This window comes from Notolepis coatsorum, assembly GCF_963971535.1.
Source record: "Notolepis coatsorum genome assembly, chromosome: 13".
In the NCBI taxonomy this organism is placed as follows: Eukaryota; Metazoa; Chordata; class Actinopteri; order Aulopiformes; family Paralepididae; genus Notolepis; species Notolepis coatsorum.
In genome coordinates, this window is record NC_140177.1 from 32,935,846 (window position 1) to 32,956,354 (window position 20,509).

The 20,509-nt window shown below is 44.0% G+C and overlaps 1 protein-coding gene across 1 annotated transcript in view; it reads right to left on the reverse strand.

Annotated features, from left to right (window-relative positions):
- Positions 1 to 20,509, reverse strand: part of bpnt2 (3'(2'), 5'-bisphosphate nucleotidase 2) — a 42,599-nt gene extending 22,090 nt beyond the window's left edge. Inside the window, exons 1-3 of the mRNA XM_084327115.1 lie at positions 19,910 to 20,509; positions 17,666 to 17,738; positions 3,076 to 3,222 (exon numbers count right to left, since the gene is read on the reverse strand). Coding sequence (XP_084183241.1) covers positions 3,076 to 3,222; positions 17,666 to 17,738; positions 19,910 to 20,028 — 339 coding nt within the window. The 5' untranslated portion in view covers positions 20,029 to 20,509. The remainder of the gene's footprint in view (positions 1 to 3,075; positions 3,223 to 17,665; positions 17,739 to 19,909) is intronic.

Here is a 20,509-nt window from a genome sequence, read left to right on the forward strand (position 1 = left end):
CCTTTAGTGTTCGTAGGTGTTTGTGGGGATTTGTTGTTAGTTTTGTGTTTGTATGTTGGAGAGTGTTTTCTTATGCATGTTGCGAGTGCACCGCTGTGGCAGCTAATGGGGATCCAACAATAAACAATAAATAAACCCTAACAGCCCTAGAGGAGATCCAACAGAATCTAGTACTGCTTGTCCCTCTACCCTGATAGGCCAGTGTACTGTGTGTAGTGTGGGTTTACTCTGTGTACTGTGTGGATACGGTTTGATTGATTGAAAACTTTATTAACAGATTGCAGAATGGGTACAATACAGTACAGCTCAATACTAACAACTGCTAAGAGGATGCAGAGCAGAAAAATACTTTCGTCTCGTTTACATAAGGGTCCTCCATTTTCAATTCATCAAGACATACAAATATACGGTACTGTGTAAGAAAAAGAGATCATAAAAAAATATACATCATCGGTGTGTGCAGTGTGTACTGTGTGTAAAGTGTTTGTGTGTGTGTGCAGTGTGTCTACTGTGTGTATGTAATGTGTGTGCACTGTGTGTACCAGGGTTTCCGTTAGAAAAAATTGTTGCCGGCCTCAGTGTCCGGTAGATTTCAATCTACCGGTCAAATGAGAGAAATTCCGGTCAGAGTTTATTGAGCTTAAAAACAATTGATAGGCAGAGAATGACATCCTCAGGGCATGTAGATTTATAATATTTTAACTTAAAACTAGGCTACTTTTGCGTATACAGTCATTATATTCCAAATAATAATGCTGCTGCTGACTTTAAATCAAATAGGTGTCTGTGGGCAGTCGGCCCGACATTAATAAACAGCAGTCTGTTATAATCACATTTTTATGAGCTAACGAATTCCGTTATATTGGACATTTGTATTAATTATATCAAGCGAAGAACTGAGAAATTTGGCAGAGAGAGACGGCAACATTATCGTGGGTTTGCGTGATGAATCTCCACCTCCCAACGACTTATTTGCGAGAGTATGCCGCTGCAGAGCCAGAGATGCAGCTGTTTTCAGGCCCTATCTGGGGACCGCTCAGCAGAGCCCCCCACCCAACAGCTGAATTGCCAATGGCTGAATTGGAGTACTGCACTGTGCCGGCACTGCTGGTGGATTCTGCGGCTCTGCAGCTGCACATGCACTCGCAAACCCAGCACTAAGCTCTCGCTGACAACGTCGTTGTCATTATTTTTAGACCTGCTTGGTGAAGCAACGATGAAACAAATGTAATGATTGTTTCGTTCATCGCATAGGCTATTTAATTTTAGCCTATTTTAATACAATTCAAATAATCAAATTGTGCTTAGAGGGAATTATTTTCACCGGACATTATGACCGGAGAGATTAAATATGTCGGACTTCAACAGATTTTGCCGGTCAAATACCTGTAATTACCGGCTAACGGAAACCCTGGTGTGTACAGTGTGTGTAATGTGTGTACAGTGTGTGTGTAAGTCTGCAGTGGGACACTGTAATATATGAGTCAGTAAATGACCAAGGCTGCATTTCATTAATTGTTTGCCCTGATATTCTTCATTCAGTCAGTTAGATCGTTTGTTCAGTCATTGGTTCTTGCAGAGTAAATGATGAAAGATCACAATGCATTCTGTATTAAGTACACATGGCTCTTCACTCCCTCCCTCGAAGGGCGGATCTCACAAAGTCCACTTCAGTTTTTAATAGTAATGGAATGGTACTTAAGACAGCAGTGGGGATTCTCCTGAATTCTTATATTCTTTCAAGACAGTGTCAATACCTACTCAGCTTTCTGTGTATGCTGAAGATAAAGGGGTCTGGGGAGGGTGTAGACTACCACATGCCTCCTCCGATACGTGTGGATTATTTTCACATGACAGCTATGAGTTTCACTGGGAGAGCGTAACACGCACAGAGGGCCACGCTATCTCCCCCAGATGCCCTCCCTGCTAAACAGGCACCCTGACCGACCAGTAGGAGTCACTGTTGCAACGACCAGGACTCATACCCCACTGGCTTCCTACCCGTGAACACTGATAATTGTGTTTTTAGGCATGAGTCTTTCTTGACTGACCAAGCCGGAGGTACCGCTGCCGGGAATTTAAGTCTACACTACCCAGACGCCCCATGAAAGGTGTTTTTTACGAGGTAGAACATTTTCTTACCGTCACGTCAGGGAAGGTGATTTTAATGAGGTAGAACAGGGATCGGCAATAGGCTGGCCCGTCAGATTATTTTGAGAATATGATATTTATTTGACGCGCGGGAAATATTCACTCGGGACGCCAGGGTGTCTTTTATTGTGAAGCTGTATCTATCTACCGGCAGTCATCAAAAGCATGTCTGTCACTATAGCCAATTGAAATGCTAGAAATGGTCACGTGGACTGGGAGAACCAATGGAATAGTCCCACCGGGCCTCTTGTAATTTCTCTAACGCACTTTCACTTCCGCGTTCGAGATGCGAGCGAGTTGAAGAAAACAAAACAAACATCTTTGGATAGCTTCTTTGCAACGGGGAATATATAACGCTTCTTTTAATAAACAGGAGCCATACTTAAAATACGGGTTTATCGCAACAGGTCGGTGATTATTGCGTGCCGAGCCGACTTCCTCTCTGCATAATATGTGGCGACAACAATAACAACAACAACGAGGCAAGTTGGCAGATGAAGTAGCTGCATTCAACGCCAATCTGGAATTGGAGGGCGGCGAGTGGATATGACATGTTTCAAACATTAGCAGGGATTTTGGAGGACTGAACAACAAACAAGGAGGTATGGTGAGTCGTGTTTTCATGCATTCTGATCTGTTCATCACCCGCCGGCGCCGCGGTGATCTGCAACAGCTGCTGTTCATGAATGAATGGATGAGTGAGAACTTTGTTTGGCGGATTGCAGAGTGGGTGCAGTGCAGTGCGGCGCAGTGCACACGGTTGTTGGGGGGATGCAGACCAGAGAAAAACGTTTGTCTTTTTTCAATATCAGTATATTAAATTAGCCATTGTTTTTGATCCTGGCCCGCCAAGCAACGGCTTGGGGAAAATCTGGCCCATGGCCAAACCTAATTGCCGACCCCTGAGGTAGAACATCTTCTTACCGTCACGTCAGGGAAGGTATTTTTAATGAGGTAGAACATCTTCTTATGAGACATCAGGTCACCCTGCGTCAGCTTCTCACTTGCTCCTTCTTTAGTCTTGCCCTTCGTCCTCTCCTCCAGGGTGTTGTCATCGCGTACCCTCTTCACCTGAACAACATCACAACAAGCTGGGTAAACAACAACATCACAAGATGAATAAACAACAGCAGCACAAACAAGCTGAGTAAACATCCTCACAACACCAACATCACAGCAGCGTTCAAGCCTTCCTATGGATATGGTTACCGACTCCTCTTTTAAAGACAGTAGGGACCATCTGGTTCTGCCCCCCCCCCCCCCCCCACCACACACACACATTAACTCATTCCCCGCCAACGGCGATTATACTCGTTATTGGCCGCCAATCGTTAAACACCAACAACGAGTATACTCGTTATTTGATCGTTATTTCTTTTATTCGATATTTCCATTCATTATCCATCCAGGGAGCCTGGTGTTATCATGGGGCTGAGTCTGAGATAGCTAAAGTGCAATACCTGCCGCATCCTACCAGGCGGCGGTATCGATCACCATTTGAAACCTTGTGTATTGGGCTGTGTGTCGATGAAATACCTCCGGGCTCTCTTTTCTACTAATCTGAACCTAGGGCTTCACCCGATCGCATTGAATCATTTTCGGGACCCCCGATTCATTATGCTGTGGTGGGTTATGTCGTGGGCAAAATGGACATACGATCTACCAGATCAAATAATTGGAATATTCTTTTTGGAATCGCACCGGCCACAGGTAAGAGCAATTTAACGTGAATTTCAGCTTGATTGTGCCTTGTTTTCATAGCCATCACCCTGATCAGCGTATGTTGTTGTAATAACGAATGCCGTTATTGACAATCAATTAATCAGAAACGACCCCCCCCCCCCTCTTTCATGCATTCATGATGGAACATAATACCTATCATATGTAGGGATGGGTATCGTTAGGATTTTATCTGTACTACTCTTATCGATACAGCTTAACGGTTCGGTACTTTATCGATGCTCTTATCGGTTCTTTTTGATTATTTTGCAAGAAAAAACAGAATCGGCATTGCTTTATTATTTATAACTTTATAAATAAATATTATAAATAAATATTATTTCTTCAGCAACAGTAACCCTGTGACACTTGTTCACCCTATAATCTGTCATCCTTCCTCTAGCTGCTAGGGTGAAGGGACTTTGGGCTTGGCTGGGACCGGTGGTGGTAGAGGGAGGAGGGGTGGGCTGGGACATGGTGGCTGCAGCCTCAGCCTGACGATCTATAAAAAGTTGTCATCTTTCAAATATATTACAATTAGCTAAGCAATTATATTTTATTTATTAGCCTATTCGTAATAATTCGTTATTAGCCTAGCTAACTCTGTATCTTGGCTTACCTGCAGTGGACGTGGATGCAGATGGAACACTGCGAGCAAAGCAGTCGAAAACGGTGCATTTCTGCAAACTAATGTTATGTTTTGCCAACAGATGTTTTGATAAATTGCTCGTATTGCCAGTGCCACCCTTACTGGCAAATGTTGTTTGTGGCAACGTGCGTTGTCGGCATCGACTCTCGTAAAGTATACCCATACTTTCGAGCGCTTCGCTCTCTCCGCCATGACGAGCGCATGCAGAGCGCGCTTCAGCAGCATGGAGCCACGGACAGCACCTTCCTTAAGTACCCGTATGTGTATGTGTGAGTGTGAGCGGCTCGCGACGTGTGTGTGTAATGGCTCGCTGCGGCTCGCTTCTTGTGCATGACAGAGAGAGGAGAGATAGTTTGCAATGTTTAAATTCCTTGAAAAAAAACTCATAATAATAATTTCTCTCGTATCGATAGCAGTACCGATAACGTCGGAGCTTATCAATACTCTGTTTTTTTCTAATTTAGTACCGGGTCCCATTTAGAACCAGGGTCCGGGGGGCATCCCTAATCATATGCATTCGATTTTTTAATGGTAGCGTGTGTTGGGATGAAATGCCAATGGATTTAGTATAATACACGTTACGGGCTATTACTAGCCTCCCAGGAATTACCATAGACCGCTCTAAAACCATACTTATATTCACCACGGTATAAAACGGGAATGTATGGATGGAAAAATTATTTATTTTTCACATATTGAACGATAGATACTCGATGTCAAATGGGCCATAGTATTGCATCCATAGCTATAATATAGAATATAGTTATAGCCCTGCAAACAAGGTGACGGACTCCATTCGTTTAATGCGTGGCAGCGCATAGCCGTATCCCGGAAACAGCGTGGGAGCCAATGAGTTAACATATGATATTGTTTTGACTTAACACTTTGAGTGTGGGTCCGGTGTCCCGGAACCCCGTGGTGCCACCACCCACTTCAATGACAGAGCTCTCATATTTGCGAACGCATAAACTATATCTTAAATTATGGCTATGTGTCTAATATGGCCGTCGCTTATCAATGACTTGTTTGCAGTCAACATTGTTGAAACGGATTCTTTTAATTTTTATATATATATATATATATATATTTTTTTTTAAATCGGTTCATTTCTGTTTTATACCATTTTGAAAAACGCTCGTTTTTTGAAAGATCCAGAAAAAAATTAAGATTCTGTGATAAACGCCCCTTTACTGGAATACACTGGAATACACAAAACACGTTGTCATTTTTCGGCCTATTTATGAATCGTTTTCAAATAAACGCTAGATTATCGATAGTATATGTGTACTTATGCACGCTATAGAAGCGGGCTGAAAAATAGATTATCTTATTTCCTGATCGCACACACACACAGACACACATATGGCACACGCTGATATATAGGTGAAAATAGCTCTGATTATCCCAAGACTGGTAAAATAGATTCCTTACCTCAGATCAGATGTTCTCCAAAAAGATTATTCCAATTCCTGATCGCGATTCCAAATATCAATCGCGTTTATTGATCCAACGCAGGGTACTGGAAACACACATTCTCCGCTGTTCTGGTGGTAGGCGATTACTTGGATCGTCTCCGGTTACATGCCTGACAAGTAAAATGTGGAAGCAGGACTTTTTTTTCTCGGGCTACCAACTTGAAGTTGTGGACATTTGGATTATCGAAGCTTTTGGGATTGCAATAAGAAGATTTTGGATCTGTTTACCGCGCACAGGACCTACCAAAATGAACTGATTAAGACACTTGGACACTTGGACTAATGCATTCAGTCATTTGGACGGAGTTGTTAAAACTCACTCCACTCAAATCAATAGAGTTAAAATTCACTCTACTCAAAATCAAATTTAAATCGATGTGACTGGGGAAATGTTGCCAGTCAGTCAGCCGAAACAAATTCCTGGACGACTCCAAGGTCGAACTGAGAGCTGCTGGAGTCAAAGGCCCTCTTGGAGATAAGAGTGGCATGCGGACCCCACACCCCCCTCCCCCCATCCCCCCTCCTACGTGTATGCCCTGCGCCTCACATTGGTGACGGCAGATAACTCGTATGCGTGCTGGAGGGGGGAGCCAAGGCTGTCTCATCACCAAAGCCCCACCCCCCAGCTGACAGCAAATGTAGTCAGAGCATGATCCCCGCCCCTTCCTGTGTTGCAACGGTGATTCAGGACAACTCTTTTCCTCCCTCCCTCCCTCCCTCCCGCGGGTGTTCTGCGCCGGGAACATGGCGCGGTGATACACATACGTCTGTCTCAAGACTTAGTCCTGCATGCATCAACAAATGCGCATGTTGGTGTGAATTTATGTGTGTGCCATTATTACTATCAACTGTAATAATTGTGGAATATTACTAAAATTTGCTGCATGTGTATGAACCAAGCATCTCACTGTAATGTACCTGTACTTTATTCGTGACAATAAACTACTACTACTACTACTACTACTAGAAATAACGTTTAGTAAATGTATCTAACATCCACTGAAGAAAATATATAGATATATATTAAAAGAACCATCTTGGGATTGTTAAGAATGGATTTGATGACTTCCGGTTTGGCGAGGAGCAGGTGAGCAGCTGCAGAACAGAGCTCCCGGTCCAAAATTCAAGAAAGGTAATAAAAAGTTATAAAACACGATAAAAAGTAACAACTCGAAGATAAAAGAACGATGACAAGACCCAGTGCACAAAACTCGAGGAGAAGTGAGAGAAGAATGACCCCAGACAAAGAAAATACAACGAAGGGAAAGGTACAACACAAGGGGATGACGCAGCAAGTAAAACAAGCTAATATAACGTTAGACCACAGCGAGGCCTGGCTGGAGACGGAGCTACAAGCTAACATGGAAGCTAACACGATGAATATGCAAGCTAGCATTCGGATCAGGCTAGAAGCAATGCAGAACGCTCACGATGCTAACATGCAAACCAACACGCAAACTGGACTCGATGCAATACAGAATATTCAGAGGAGCATGGAGGCTAATTCAAAAGAAATAAAAGCGTTAGACAACAGCGAGGCTGGAGACGAAGCTACAAGCTAACATGGAAGCTAACACGATGAATATGCAAGCTAGCATTCGGATCAGGCTAGAAGCAATACAGAACGCTAACGATGCTAACATGCAAACCAACACGCAGACTGGACTCGATGCAATACAGAATATTCAGAGGAGCATGGAGGCTAATTCAAAGGAAATAAAACAAATGACCCACAAAAGAAGGACAAAGAGACGCTGGATACACCCGGACCAGCCAGGGCTCGGGCACCGAGGTCAACCGGACCATCCAAGATGCGAGCATTGAGGCCACACACACCAACCGGGATTCGAGCACAGAGATCAACCAGACCAGCCAGGATTCAAATAACGAGATCTCACACACCAAACAGGACTTGAGCACTGAGGACACACACACCGACCAAGATTCAATACCACATATGCATATTATTTGATAGTGAATGGATGTTATGACTCGAGACACACGGCAGATAACACACAGACCACTGGGAATACAGTAGGGCTGACCCCTATTAGTCGATTAGTCGACTAATCGGTCGAAAGGAGCCGTAGTCGACCAGCCAACCTCTTAGTCGAATATAAAAAAATATATATAAAAAAAATTATTATATTTTTTTTTTATATCATTCTTTCCAAAAGAAAAGAGGCCTAGAAGCGTGGCTAACGCTAATGGCACGCATACCAGAAGCTAACTGCCTACGAAAACAGGCACAGAGGCACTGAAAGAGGATTTCACCCATCTAATGAACACACTAAACTAGACAAATATCAAGATGTATCCATCAGTGGACCAATTGCATGCTTTTGCAGAGGACAAGAAGCCTTCAGTCGACTCCTTCAGACATTAAGCACCACCCACAGCCCAAATGGAACGATACAAAAAAATATATATATTTAAAAAATATTATACTTTTTTTTTATTTATTTATTTTTGTCAACCAATAGTCGACTAACGGCACATTTTGGCCAATCATAGTCGACCATCCATATCCTTAGTCGGGGACAGCCCTAGAATACAGACATGGTAAACACATTAGTTGGGAAAATTGGGTCTTGATTCGGGACATAATATAAATAACACGTACTAGACTAAACTGTAGACACTAACACACATGACGCACAACTAAGACGATGGAGAAACACATTCGGAGACCTGACCGGGAGCTCTGGAACTGTACTATCATATGAAAGATAAAAATTCAAATAAAATGTTGGACAATAATAGGGGCATTGGAGAATCCCCATTGGGGATATCTACGTCGTTATAGGAGGGCCCTCTCCAGGAGAGCCTTATCCCTCCAGCCCGCCAACGGGGGTAAAAACCTGGGAAGTGCCAATTGTCTTTAGTCTTTTAAAAAAATATATCTGAGTCATGTTAGAATAGCAGTTGCTTTAAATGTGCACATGGACAATTGAGAAGGACAAGAATTCAAAATGTTGGACATGAAGAGAGGCTTGGAGAATCTCCTTTGGGGGGTATCTCCATCACTGGGGGGGGGCTTCTCCAGTGGGAGAGCTGATTCCCCTCCAAACCGCCAACAGGGGAAAGAGTGCTAATCATATAACCTGTCCTTAGAACAGGCTGTCATCCCCACATGTCTGAAGAAGTCCACTATCATCCCTGTACCCAAAAAATCCAAGCCTGCTTGCCTCAACGACTACCGCCCTGTAGCTCTCACCTCTATAGCCATGAAGTGCTTTGAGAAGCTAGTGAAGGGCTACATCTGCTCCTCCCTCCCCATCAACCTGGACCCCCTGCAATTTGCATACCGCCCCAACAGGTCCACGGAGGACGCCATAGCCCATGTGCTGCACACAGCAGCATCACACCTGGACAAGAGGCAGGGGAACTATGTGAGAATGCTATTCATCGACTACAGCTCAGCATTCAATACCATAGTCCCCTCCAAACTCATAGCCAAGCTCAGGGACCTGGGCTTGAACTATGACCTCTGCCAGTGGGTCTTGGACTTCCTGACGGGTAGACCCCAGGTGGTGAGAGCAGGCAACTGCACCTCCTCATCCATCACCCTCAACATAGGGGCCCCCCAGGGCTGTGTTCTGAGTCCCCTCCTCTACTCCCTGTACACACATGACTGTGTGGCTCAGCGGAACAACAACACAATCATCAAATTTGCTGACGACACAGTAGTGGTGGGCCTGATCTCTGCAAACGATGAGAGGGCCTACCTGGAAGAGGTCAAGGTCCTGGCGGGATGGTGCCAAGAGAACAGCCTCTCCCTGAACGTCAGCAAAACAAAGGAGTTGATTGTGGACTTTAGGAGGTCGGGGGTCAGGGACTACAGCCCCCTCAGCATCGACGGGGCACCGGTTGAGAGAGTGAACAGTTTTAAGTACCTCGGAGCCCACATATCCGAGGACTTGACATGGACCACACACATTGACAGTGTTGTGAAGAAGGCACGGCAACGCCTCTACTTCCTCAGGCGCCTAAGGAAGTTCCAAGTCAGTCAGAAGATCCTTAAGAACTTCTACTCATGTACAATAGAGAGCATCCTGACTGGCAATATCACCTCCTGGTTTGGGAATAGCACCGCACAAGACCGTAGCAGACTACAGAGAGTGGCCCGTTCAGCCAAGCGCACAATTGGAGGGGGGCTTCCCACTCTCCAGAACATTTACAACAAGCGGTGCAGGGGTAAGGCTAAGAGAATTATCAAGGACTACAGCCACCCAAACAACTGCCTCTTTGAACTGCTGCGGTCAGGCAAGCGATACCGGAGTCTGATGGCAAGCACAGAAAGACTCAGAAGAAGCTTCTATCCCCAGGCCATCAGGTTGCTCAACGTACAATAACACTATGCAACAACCATCAAATGCACTCACAGCACACACATCCGCACACACTCATTTTGTATAAAAGTATTCTGTACTTCTGTATGACAACTATTAAAGAAACTTGAAACTTGAACTTGAAACCTATTTTAGAACACACTGCGTGGTCTATAATGATTTAACATCCGAGACCCTCCCAGTGCAATGTGGTGTCAACCACAAGGCTCTGTCCTGGGCCCTTTGCTATTTTCGATTTACATGCTACCCCTCGGCGATATCATATGCAAATTTGGCATAAACTTTCATTTTACGCTGATGACACCCAATTATATATACCTATTAAGCCAAATGATTCCTCCCAACTACAAAACATTGAGGCCTGCTTGCTTGCCGTAAAAAAATGGATGTCGCAAAAGGATGTTCTACTCCTTAATGCAGATAAAACTGAGATGTTAATTGTTGGCCGCCCAAACCACAGAGGCCTGTTTCAGGACATCTCCCTCAACTTTGATACCTGTCATGTATCCCAGAGCTCCACCATAAAAAACCTCTGAGTCATTTTTGATTCCTCCCTCTCATTTAATGCACATATAAAATCTTTTACCAAAATTGCATTCTTCAATCTTCGTAATATCGCAAAAATTCGCCCCATTTTAACTCTGGCTGATGCTGAAACCCTGATTCATGCTTTTGTCTCATCACGTCTGGACTACTGTAATGCACTTTTTTCAGGCCTACCTAATTCAAGCATCAAAAATCTTCAACTCGTGCAAAATGCGGCTGCACGGATACTAACTAGAACTAGAAAGTTTGATCACATCACACCAGTTTTGTCCGCCCTACACTGGCTTCCTATTCAAGCCCGATCTGACTTTAAAGTGCTACTCCTCACCTACAAAATTTTAAATGGGCTTGCACCGCTCTATCTATCCGATCTTATCTCCCGATACTCGCCCGCTCGTGCTCTGCGCTCACAAAATGCGGGGCTTCTATCGATTCCTAGGGTTAAAAAGAAATCCGCCGGCCACAGAGCCTTTGTCTACCGCGCTCCCTACCTGTGGAACAAATTACCTGCCGTCATCAGGGGCGCCTGCTCTGTCGAAGCTTTTAAATCCCTGCTTAAGACCCATCTTTTCTCTCTCTCCTTCAACCTACCCTGATCTCACCTGGTCGGGGACTGACCTTTAGATTAATCTGTCTAGTTTAGTTAGGACGTTTATTTTCCCCCATGTCTGCTTTTTTGCAGCACCACAAACATGGGAACTCTCTAAAATGTAAAGAAAAATCAAAAAATATGCTTACTTCATATATCTACTGTATTCACATATATGCTTACCACTTGTATCTATTGCTATGTCCGCCCACTACAATCACATGAGCTGTCTAACGCCTGTCCCGTCTCCCTGTCCCCCTGTGAGTTGCTGTCCTGGAGTGCTGACCGGAGTGTCGGACGTCCCGTGATGAAGGCCGGGAGGATGCGACCCTCTCTGCGTGCCCTCCTGTCTCCGGAGGTCTCGTAGTGGTGACCGGAGTGCCGGACGTCCCGCGATGATGTCGGGGAGTTCGCGACCCTCTCTGCGCCGCCCCCCATCTCCCTGTCTCCGGCTGTCCCTGAGCAATGTGTTGAATGTCCCGTGATTAAGACGAGGAGGACGCGACCCCTGTGCCTCAAATAGATTCGCTATCAGCTCTATCTTCAATCTTTCAAAATGTTCAGTTGCTATCGCTATCAGCTCTATCTTAAATTTTTCAAAATGTTCAGTTGCTATTGCATGCACTCATCTGTGTTTCACTACACACTTGAGTGCATGCTTACCAACTGTTAGTCTGCAACACTACTATCACCGACATCTAAGAAGGGAGATCCCCCCTTGAATAACCCTTCTAAGGTTTCTCTCCTCCACACTGCCTGTGGAGCATTTTTCCCTATTGTTAGGTTTTAGTGAGTTTTTCCTTACCTTCGCGTGGGGTATGTCTGGGAGTGCTTGCATTCTTTCATTTATTTGCATTTATTTTAAATTTGTTGGACCTTATGGTGTTCTTGTTCTGTTCTTGACTTATTGTTATGTTTTCTTCTTGACTTGTTTAAAGAAGACTTGTACGGCCCATGGGGACATTAACGTGTGTTGTTTGATTTGATCTTCATTTAATTTTTTCTTATTGTGTTGTCAGTTTTATTTCTTCATGGATGTATGTGGTGATATCGGTGACATGGGTGGGGTCCTGTGTGTTGCGGGGTCGGTGGGCGTGGGTGGGGCTCTCGGTGACATGGGAGGTAGCAGGCTTGGCTCGGTGGGGGGGAGACTCAGTCCCTCTCCTCTACTGGGCCTGGCCCAATTAATTCAAGGGACCCGTGTTGGGGGCCCGGCTCCGCGCGCATCGGCCTTGGATAAGGGGGTTGTTCTAGTTGTGTTATGGATGTCATTGTGGGTATTGTCTGAGTGTTGTATGTCTATAAATGTTAAATAAAAATGTAAGTTAAAAAAAAAAAAATGGATTTGATTGGATTCAAATGAAATGGTTCGATATTTCAATATTTCTTCTTTGCTCTACTTGTGTGGGCTGTAATGGGTGATGATAATGTCATGATATTTTCTTCTATGCCGACGGTCTAACAGTATTTCACAGTATTTTGTTTCCCAGTACAAATTAATGTGACCTAATGTTATTTTTTTTTTGTCTTTATTATCTTGTAATACAGTAACCATGGTGCTATTTCATTCAAGTGGTTTGTTTCATTTAGCTTGTTTTAATACTACTGCAAGGAACAACTTTTTAATTAACCTAAATATGTGTATATTTTAAAGATATGTATCATGCGGCGGTCAGGTATGTATATTTCTCTCCCACCCGCCCACCCCCTCCTAATGTACAGTCCCCTCCCCATCATATGTATATACTCTGTCAGGATCTAGGGGTAACAGTACTGTATATTTGAATACCGTTTAAGTCACAAATGTATCAGTACTAAATACCTATATGTCCCTATGCCATAAATGTCATGTATGTTGTGTATGTCATAAATGTCTATATGAATTGAAAATGGGGGACCCTGATGGAAACAAGACAAACGTCTTTCTCAGGTCTGCATCCCCTTAACAATTGTGTGTATTGAGCCGTACTGTATTGTACCCATTCTGCAATCTGTTAAATAAAGTTTTCATTCATTCATTCATTCAGGTGGTGTAGCGGAGATTGCGTTCGTCACCAACGCCGGAGACGCTGGATTCGCCTGTTCGAATCCAGCTCTCGGCGTGTCACCAGCTTGGCTGGCCGTTCACACTAATACAATTGGCAGTATTAGAGGGTGGGAAAGCTGGCGGGGTGGGTCCGGGTCGTTGTAAACAGCGACTCCTACAGTTCGGTCGGGGCGCCTGCTCAGCGCGGATAGGATCTAAGGGGGGTAGTGTGATCCTTCCACACATTACACCCTCTCAGTGAGAGTCCGCGCTGCCAGGTGAAAAGAAACGGTTGATTGGCTAGACGTGTGTCGGAGGAAGCATGTGATAGCCTCCACTCTCCCAGACCGACTGTGGGGGGTAAGTGCGCAGCGACCAGGAAGGGGATTGGGAATTGGCATAACGACTAACATTGGGATGGCAGAAAATCAGAGGAAAAAGGAGGGGGGAAAAAATCAATACAAAAAAAAATATATATATAATATATGGACGAAAGTATAGTAAAAATACATAGCTTTGCTTGGATCCATGACGACATACCTTTATATCTTTATATTGTACCTGTATGATAGCATGTACAATAATGCTGTATATACCAATGTATATATATATATTTATTCTTACTGTATATATCCACATCTGTCTAGATACATGCCTGCATATAATCCTTTTTACATATCTGTAGATACTATATCTATATCTGTACATATCCCTTACCTACTCTTACTAGTTATGCTGCTGGCCAGTATGATATACTAGTATACTACCATAGTGTCTTTATACTGTACATATTAATACTACAACTCTGTACATACATCTGAATAGCACTATTACTCAGTAGTAGGGGTGGGGGGGGGAAATCGATATGTAGTAGTATCGCGATACTTTGCGTGGCGGTACTGTATCGATACAGGGACACCAAGTATCGATATTTAACACTTTAGTTGCCAAAGGACGAGTTTAGGCGTCCTTCCCCGCCATGCTCAAGTTGCCGAAGACGCCGTAACTCGTCTTTGATATCAATATTTCAAAAATCTGTGATCGGAATCATATTTCCTTTCCGGGGCCCTGAGACACAAGTGTGATCTCCTCTCAATCCTCTAGCGGTTCAAGACCGCCATCTGGTGGCCGATCGGCAGATCGAAAAAACGGATGTTACCTTTAACCCGGCAGGACTCACTCCATATGTGGTCCGGGCACTCGCTAATGTTAGAGAGACTCAGTCTTCACACAGTGAACATCGATCGCTGCAAATAACTCGAAAAAACAACATGATTTGGACGTATATATTATTATACAACCTGGAAATGGACCGGGTATTTCAACATCCCATAATGGAAAACAGTCTACCCCACGCTGATCGCCCAACGGCCCGCGGAGACTGGGGTGAGTTTTAGCGTGTAATATTACCGTGTTCGACACTAACTGCTATGATGAACATTTGACCCACATTAGATGAATGGTATAACGCTGCCCACGGAATTATAAACGCCCCCTCGCCCATCCGGTCAACATCAGATGACGTGTAGTAACTTCCAGAAGTCCGTCCAGTTGGATTTTTTTATATCGCGCCGATTGCTATCAAACTGTATTTGATCATCAATATAATGCATTTGGGGCTATAAATCACGTTCTGGAGAAAGCTGCAGAAAGAGATGAAAACATTTTATACTTTAGATCATATTTTAGTATGAATATGTGAATGAAAAAGTTTAACGTTCATACACCCTGAACAATACATATAGGACATTGAATGGGCCCTAATAATGGCAATTTAGCAATAGAATTTAAAAAGTTATAGCCCTGCAAAGAAGGGGAACTTCTCCATGTTAAATAGAGCTGGCAACGGATGGTATATCATGAATTTAGCCTTAGGCAATCAAAGTGTATGATTAATTAAAAAAAAAAGTTGCATTGTTCATTTCAATACCTGTAATAGTACAGTAGTCCACACACACACATGTGCATTCAGTTAAGTTGGAATATGACTATAATACAAACAGTTCAGTTTGTCAGGTACATGCAACACAGATTATGAACTTCTACTCATGTACAATAGAGAGCATCTTGACCGGCAACATCACCTCCTGGTTTGGGAATAGCACTGCACAAGACCGAAGCAGACTACAAAGAGTGACACGTTCAGCCGAACGCACAATTGGAGGGGGGCTCCCCACCCTCCAGAACATTTACAACAAGCGTTGCAAGGGCAAGGCTAAGAGAATCATTAAAGACTCCAGTCACCCGAACAACTGCCTCTTTGAACTGCTGCGGTCAGGCAAGCGATACCGGAGTCTCAAGGCGAGCACAGAAAGACTCAGAAGAAGCTTCTATCCCCAGGCCATCAGGCTGCTAAACGAACAATGAACACTACACAACAACCACCAAACGCACATAGCACACACATCCACACGCACACACTCACTTTAAACAAACACACTGTAGCACCCACTCCACACACTTTATATTTATTGATGAAGGATTGCACTACAACTCGTACACCTTACTGTAAATTGTACCTAAATTGTACCTCATCCCATTTCTGCTTTGCACTATATAGTACTGTACATTAGTACACTGCATAGTATTGTATATTATATGGTAACTCAGAACATTGTACATATGTCTATACCGAACACTGTGACCTCATTTTCTTCTTCTAAATTACATGCTATACTATGTTATTTGATACTATCTTGTCTAGCACAGTCTCTGGAGCGTAACAGTAAGAAGCATTTTGTATGAAAGTATTCTGTACTTCTGTATGACAACTATTAAAGAAACTTGAAACTTGAAACTTGAAACTTTCACAACATACTGCCTATTGAGAGTAACAGAACAGATAATGGACCTCATGAACAGATAATGGACCTCCTACTAACAAATTTACAAAAGCCATCCTCCGGATGCCTGATCACTCATTCCTAAACTGAAAGTGTGTTCTTGTACACCTGAATTTGCATACAGAAACGCTCCGCCAGCTCCTGAGAGAAGCTCAGCATTGCACTCCGGTCGTGCGGACCCTTTGTGATGACCGTGTGCACAGGGCCGAGTCCATGAGCAAAACGAAAGCAATTTGCGACTGATAAAAATTTGATTAGATTAGATACCCAGGCCATCAGGATGCTCAACAAACAATAACACTATGTAACAACCATCAAATGCACTCACAGCACACACATCCACACGCACACACTCACTTTAAACAAACAACTCACTGCAGCACCAGCTTTAACCACTTTAGAACACCTAAACACACTTTATATTTATTGGTAAAGAATTTGCACTACAACCCATACCTCATTACACCTTACTGTAAATTGTACCTCATCCCATTTCTGCTTTGCACTGTATAGTATATTGTATGGTAACTCAGTTACTTCTACTCTGCATTGAGCATTGTATATATGTATATACTGAACACTTTTGTCTACGTACTTGACTTCTATTTTATACTTGCTATACCTATTTTATACTTATCGATTTTTGTCTAGCACAGTCTCTGGAGCGTAACAGAAAGAAGCATTTTGTATAAAAGTATTCTGTACTTCTGTATGACAACTAATAAAGAAACTTGAGATTACAGTGTTTACATCTGTCTGCTTCAGAAAATACCATGTTCTGCAATAAAAATGATTGAAGTGAGATGAACAGACTGAACTTTATTTTATTAGATAAAACATGTTGACAGTTTTACTTTGCAGTAAAAAAAAATTGATAAAAAAGAAAAGAAAAAAAAACGCAATATTCGCGATATATAGAGTATCGCGATAATATCGTATCACGGCTCAAGTATCGCGATAGTATCGTATCGCGAGGTCTCTGGCGATTCCCACCCCTACTCAGTAGTAGTACTTGATATATTCTATACCAAGTTTAATCACATGTACATTGTTGCACTTTATTGCTACATTTGCACTCTGGTTGGATGCCAAACTTATTTTCGTTGTACTGTACTTGTGCTGTATGATGACAAATGACTGTATGTGAATCTACTGTAAGCCCTAGTGGGTACATTATAAATATACGTTTTTATTTTACTTCACTTTGATTGTGGAAGGATTGAGAATCCACACCAATCAGATAGGATCAACTCCTGCTCTGTGGAGACGGACTGGGCCAATGAAATTACTGTAACCAGAGAATAAAGGTCCTCACCTCTTTACCTCCCAGCACCGCTGCCTCCACAGACACACACAGCAGATCCCTGAGATCAACCATCTTCTTCTGCCTGCAAGAGAGACAGAGAGGAGAGGTGAAGGGGGGAGAGGGGTGGAAAGGAGAGGAGAGGTGAAGAGGAATGGAAAGGAGAGAAGAAGTGAAGAGAGGAGAAGAGAGGTGGAGAGGAAAAGAGGAGAGGTGAAGAGATGAGAGGAGTGGAAAGGAGAGGAGGTGAAGAGAGGAGAGGAGAGGTGAAGAGAGGAGAGGAGGAGTGGAGAGGTGAAGAGAGGAGGAGCGGAAAGGAGAGGATAGGTGAAGAGGAGAGGTGAGGAGGAGTTGAGGGGAGAGGAGAGGTGAGAAGAGGAGTGGAGAGGAGAGAGGAGAGGTGATGAGCAGAGGAGTGGAAACAAGAGGTGAAGAGAGGAGGAGTGGTAAGGAGAGGAGAGGTGAAGAGAGGAGAGGTGAGTAGGAGTTGAGGGGAGAGGAGAGGTGAGAAGAGGAGTGGAGAGGAGAGAGGAGAGGTGATGAGCAGAGGAGTGGAAACAAGAGGTGAAGAGAGGGGGAGTGGTAAGGAGAGGTGAGGAGGAGTTGAGGGGAGAGGAGAGGTGAGAAGAGGAGTGGAGAGGAGAGAGGAGAGGTGATGAGCAGAGGAGTGGAAACAAGAGGTGAAGAGAGGAGGAGTGGTAAGGAGAGGAGAGGTGAAGAGAGAGGTGAGGAGGAGTTGAGGGGAGAGGTGAGAAGAGGAGTGGAGAGGAGAGGTGATGAGCAGAGGAGTGGAAACAAGAGGTGAAGAGAGGAGTGGTAAGGAGAGGAGAGGTGAAGAGATGAGAGATGAGGAGGAGTTGATGGGAGAGGAGAGGCGAGGAGAAGAAAAGAGGAGAGGAAAGGTGAAGAGGAAAGGAGAGGAGAGGTGAAGAGAGGAGTTGAGGGGAGAGGGGAGGTGAGAAGAGTGGAGATGAGAGGAGAAGAGGGGTGATGAGCAGAGGAGTGGAAAGGAGAGGTGAGGAGAATAGAAGAGGAGTGGAGGGGAGAGGAGGAGTTGAAAGGAGAGGTGATGAGCAGAGGAGTGAAAAGGAGAGAGGGGAGGAGAAGTGAGGTGAGGAGAAGATGAGTGAAAAGGAGAGAGGAGAGGAGGTTAACTGAGCAGTGACTCCCCGTCCCCGGTTCACATTACTCAGTACAACAGTCTGACCTGGGAACTGCCCAGTACAACACAGTCTGACCTGGGAACTGCCCAGTACAACACAGTCTGACCTGGGAACTGTGCCCAGTACAACAGTCTGACCTGGGAACTGCCCAGTACAACAGTCTTACATGGGAACTGTGCCCAATACAACACAGTGACCGAAACAGCTCTAGGGTTGGCTGAAAAGGTATTTGTTGAATTACCAAATACATTAAAAACGAATCATATCAACTCGCCTTGTGTAAGAAACAGCTATTGATTGATTGACTGAAAACTTTATTAACAGATTGCAGAATGGGTACAGAATACAGTACAGCTCAATACTTATGCCACATCAATGTGGAACGCCCTAACCAAAGCTGTAAAGGAATGTGAATCACTACCCACTTTCAAAAACACTCTCAAAGAACACCTACGGGAGACTGCAATTAGAAACTGGCCCCTACAAATGTCCTAACCCAGTTGTACAGTAAATGACCAAGTATGGCTTTGTCAGTATTCCAATGTACAGTGTACAGTGCCCCCCCCCCCCCTACCCCCCCCCCCCCCCCCCCTCACCTCCAATGTACAGCCCCCCCACACACCCCACCTACCCAACCTCCTCCAATGTACAGTTTCTACGTCAAATGTATATACACTCTTTTTCTGGACACTTTTTGTATCACAAACAGTACTGTATTTGCAAATCTGGTATGTCATAAATGTATAGATGTAGCAGTACTGTCTATCTGTATGTCGTGTGTGTCATATGTTATGATGAATTGAAAATGGGGGACCCTGATGTAAACAAGACGAAAGACTTTCTCTGGTCTGCATCCCCTTAACAATTGTATGTATTGAGCTGTACTGTACCCATTCTGCAATCTGTTAATAAACTTTTCAATCAATCAATACCAACAACTGCTAAGAGGATGAAGACCAGAAAAAGTCGTTCGTCTTATAAAGGGTCCTCCATTTTCAATTCATCAAGACATTTACAAACATACAAATATACGGTACTGCGTAAGAAAAAGAGATCATAAAAAAAATATACATCCGAAGGGGAAGAAAGTGACCTGAAAGCAGCCAGGCGGTTGGAGATGACTCCAGCGTACAGGTGATAGATGACGCCGAGTCCCAGCAGGCAGAACACGGCCACACCGAGTGGCGAAAGACGGATTCCCATCGGAGCCATAAACTTCGGACCAGAACCAGACGAACAGCTGTCAGAACCACCACACACCTCGGAACGATGCGCTCACAACAACAACGGAGAGATGGAGCTGGTTACCACTAGCACCCGCTGTACCGCAAATACTCGATCTGGTTTAACGTTACATCGGGGTTTTTACTTGGGTATTAAAAGTGCCATGTGGGTTGTTTTAATTTCCACCCTAAATCAATATTAAGACGTGGAGTCACCGAGAGACACAAGAAGACGGTCCAGTTCCACAGAGGAGCTACTGTTAGTCTGTCTCCTAGCTGTGTATCAAACACTACAAGCTCTTTATTCACTCTGACATTCTGCTGCTACGGTGTCTCCAATAGACTCGGTGACGTGAAATGTCGACCCGTCTTTATCTAGGCCGTTATTATAAAAAACATTTTTTTAAAACAGAATCGAGAACAATGTCCTTCTATGTATCGGATCTCTGCTGTCAGTTTTTCTCCACGTA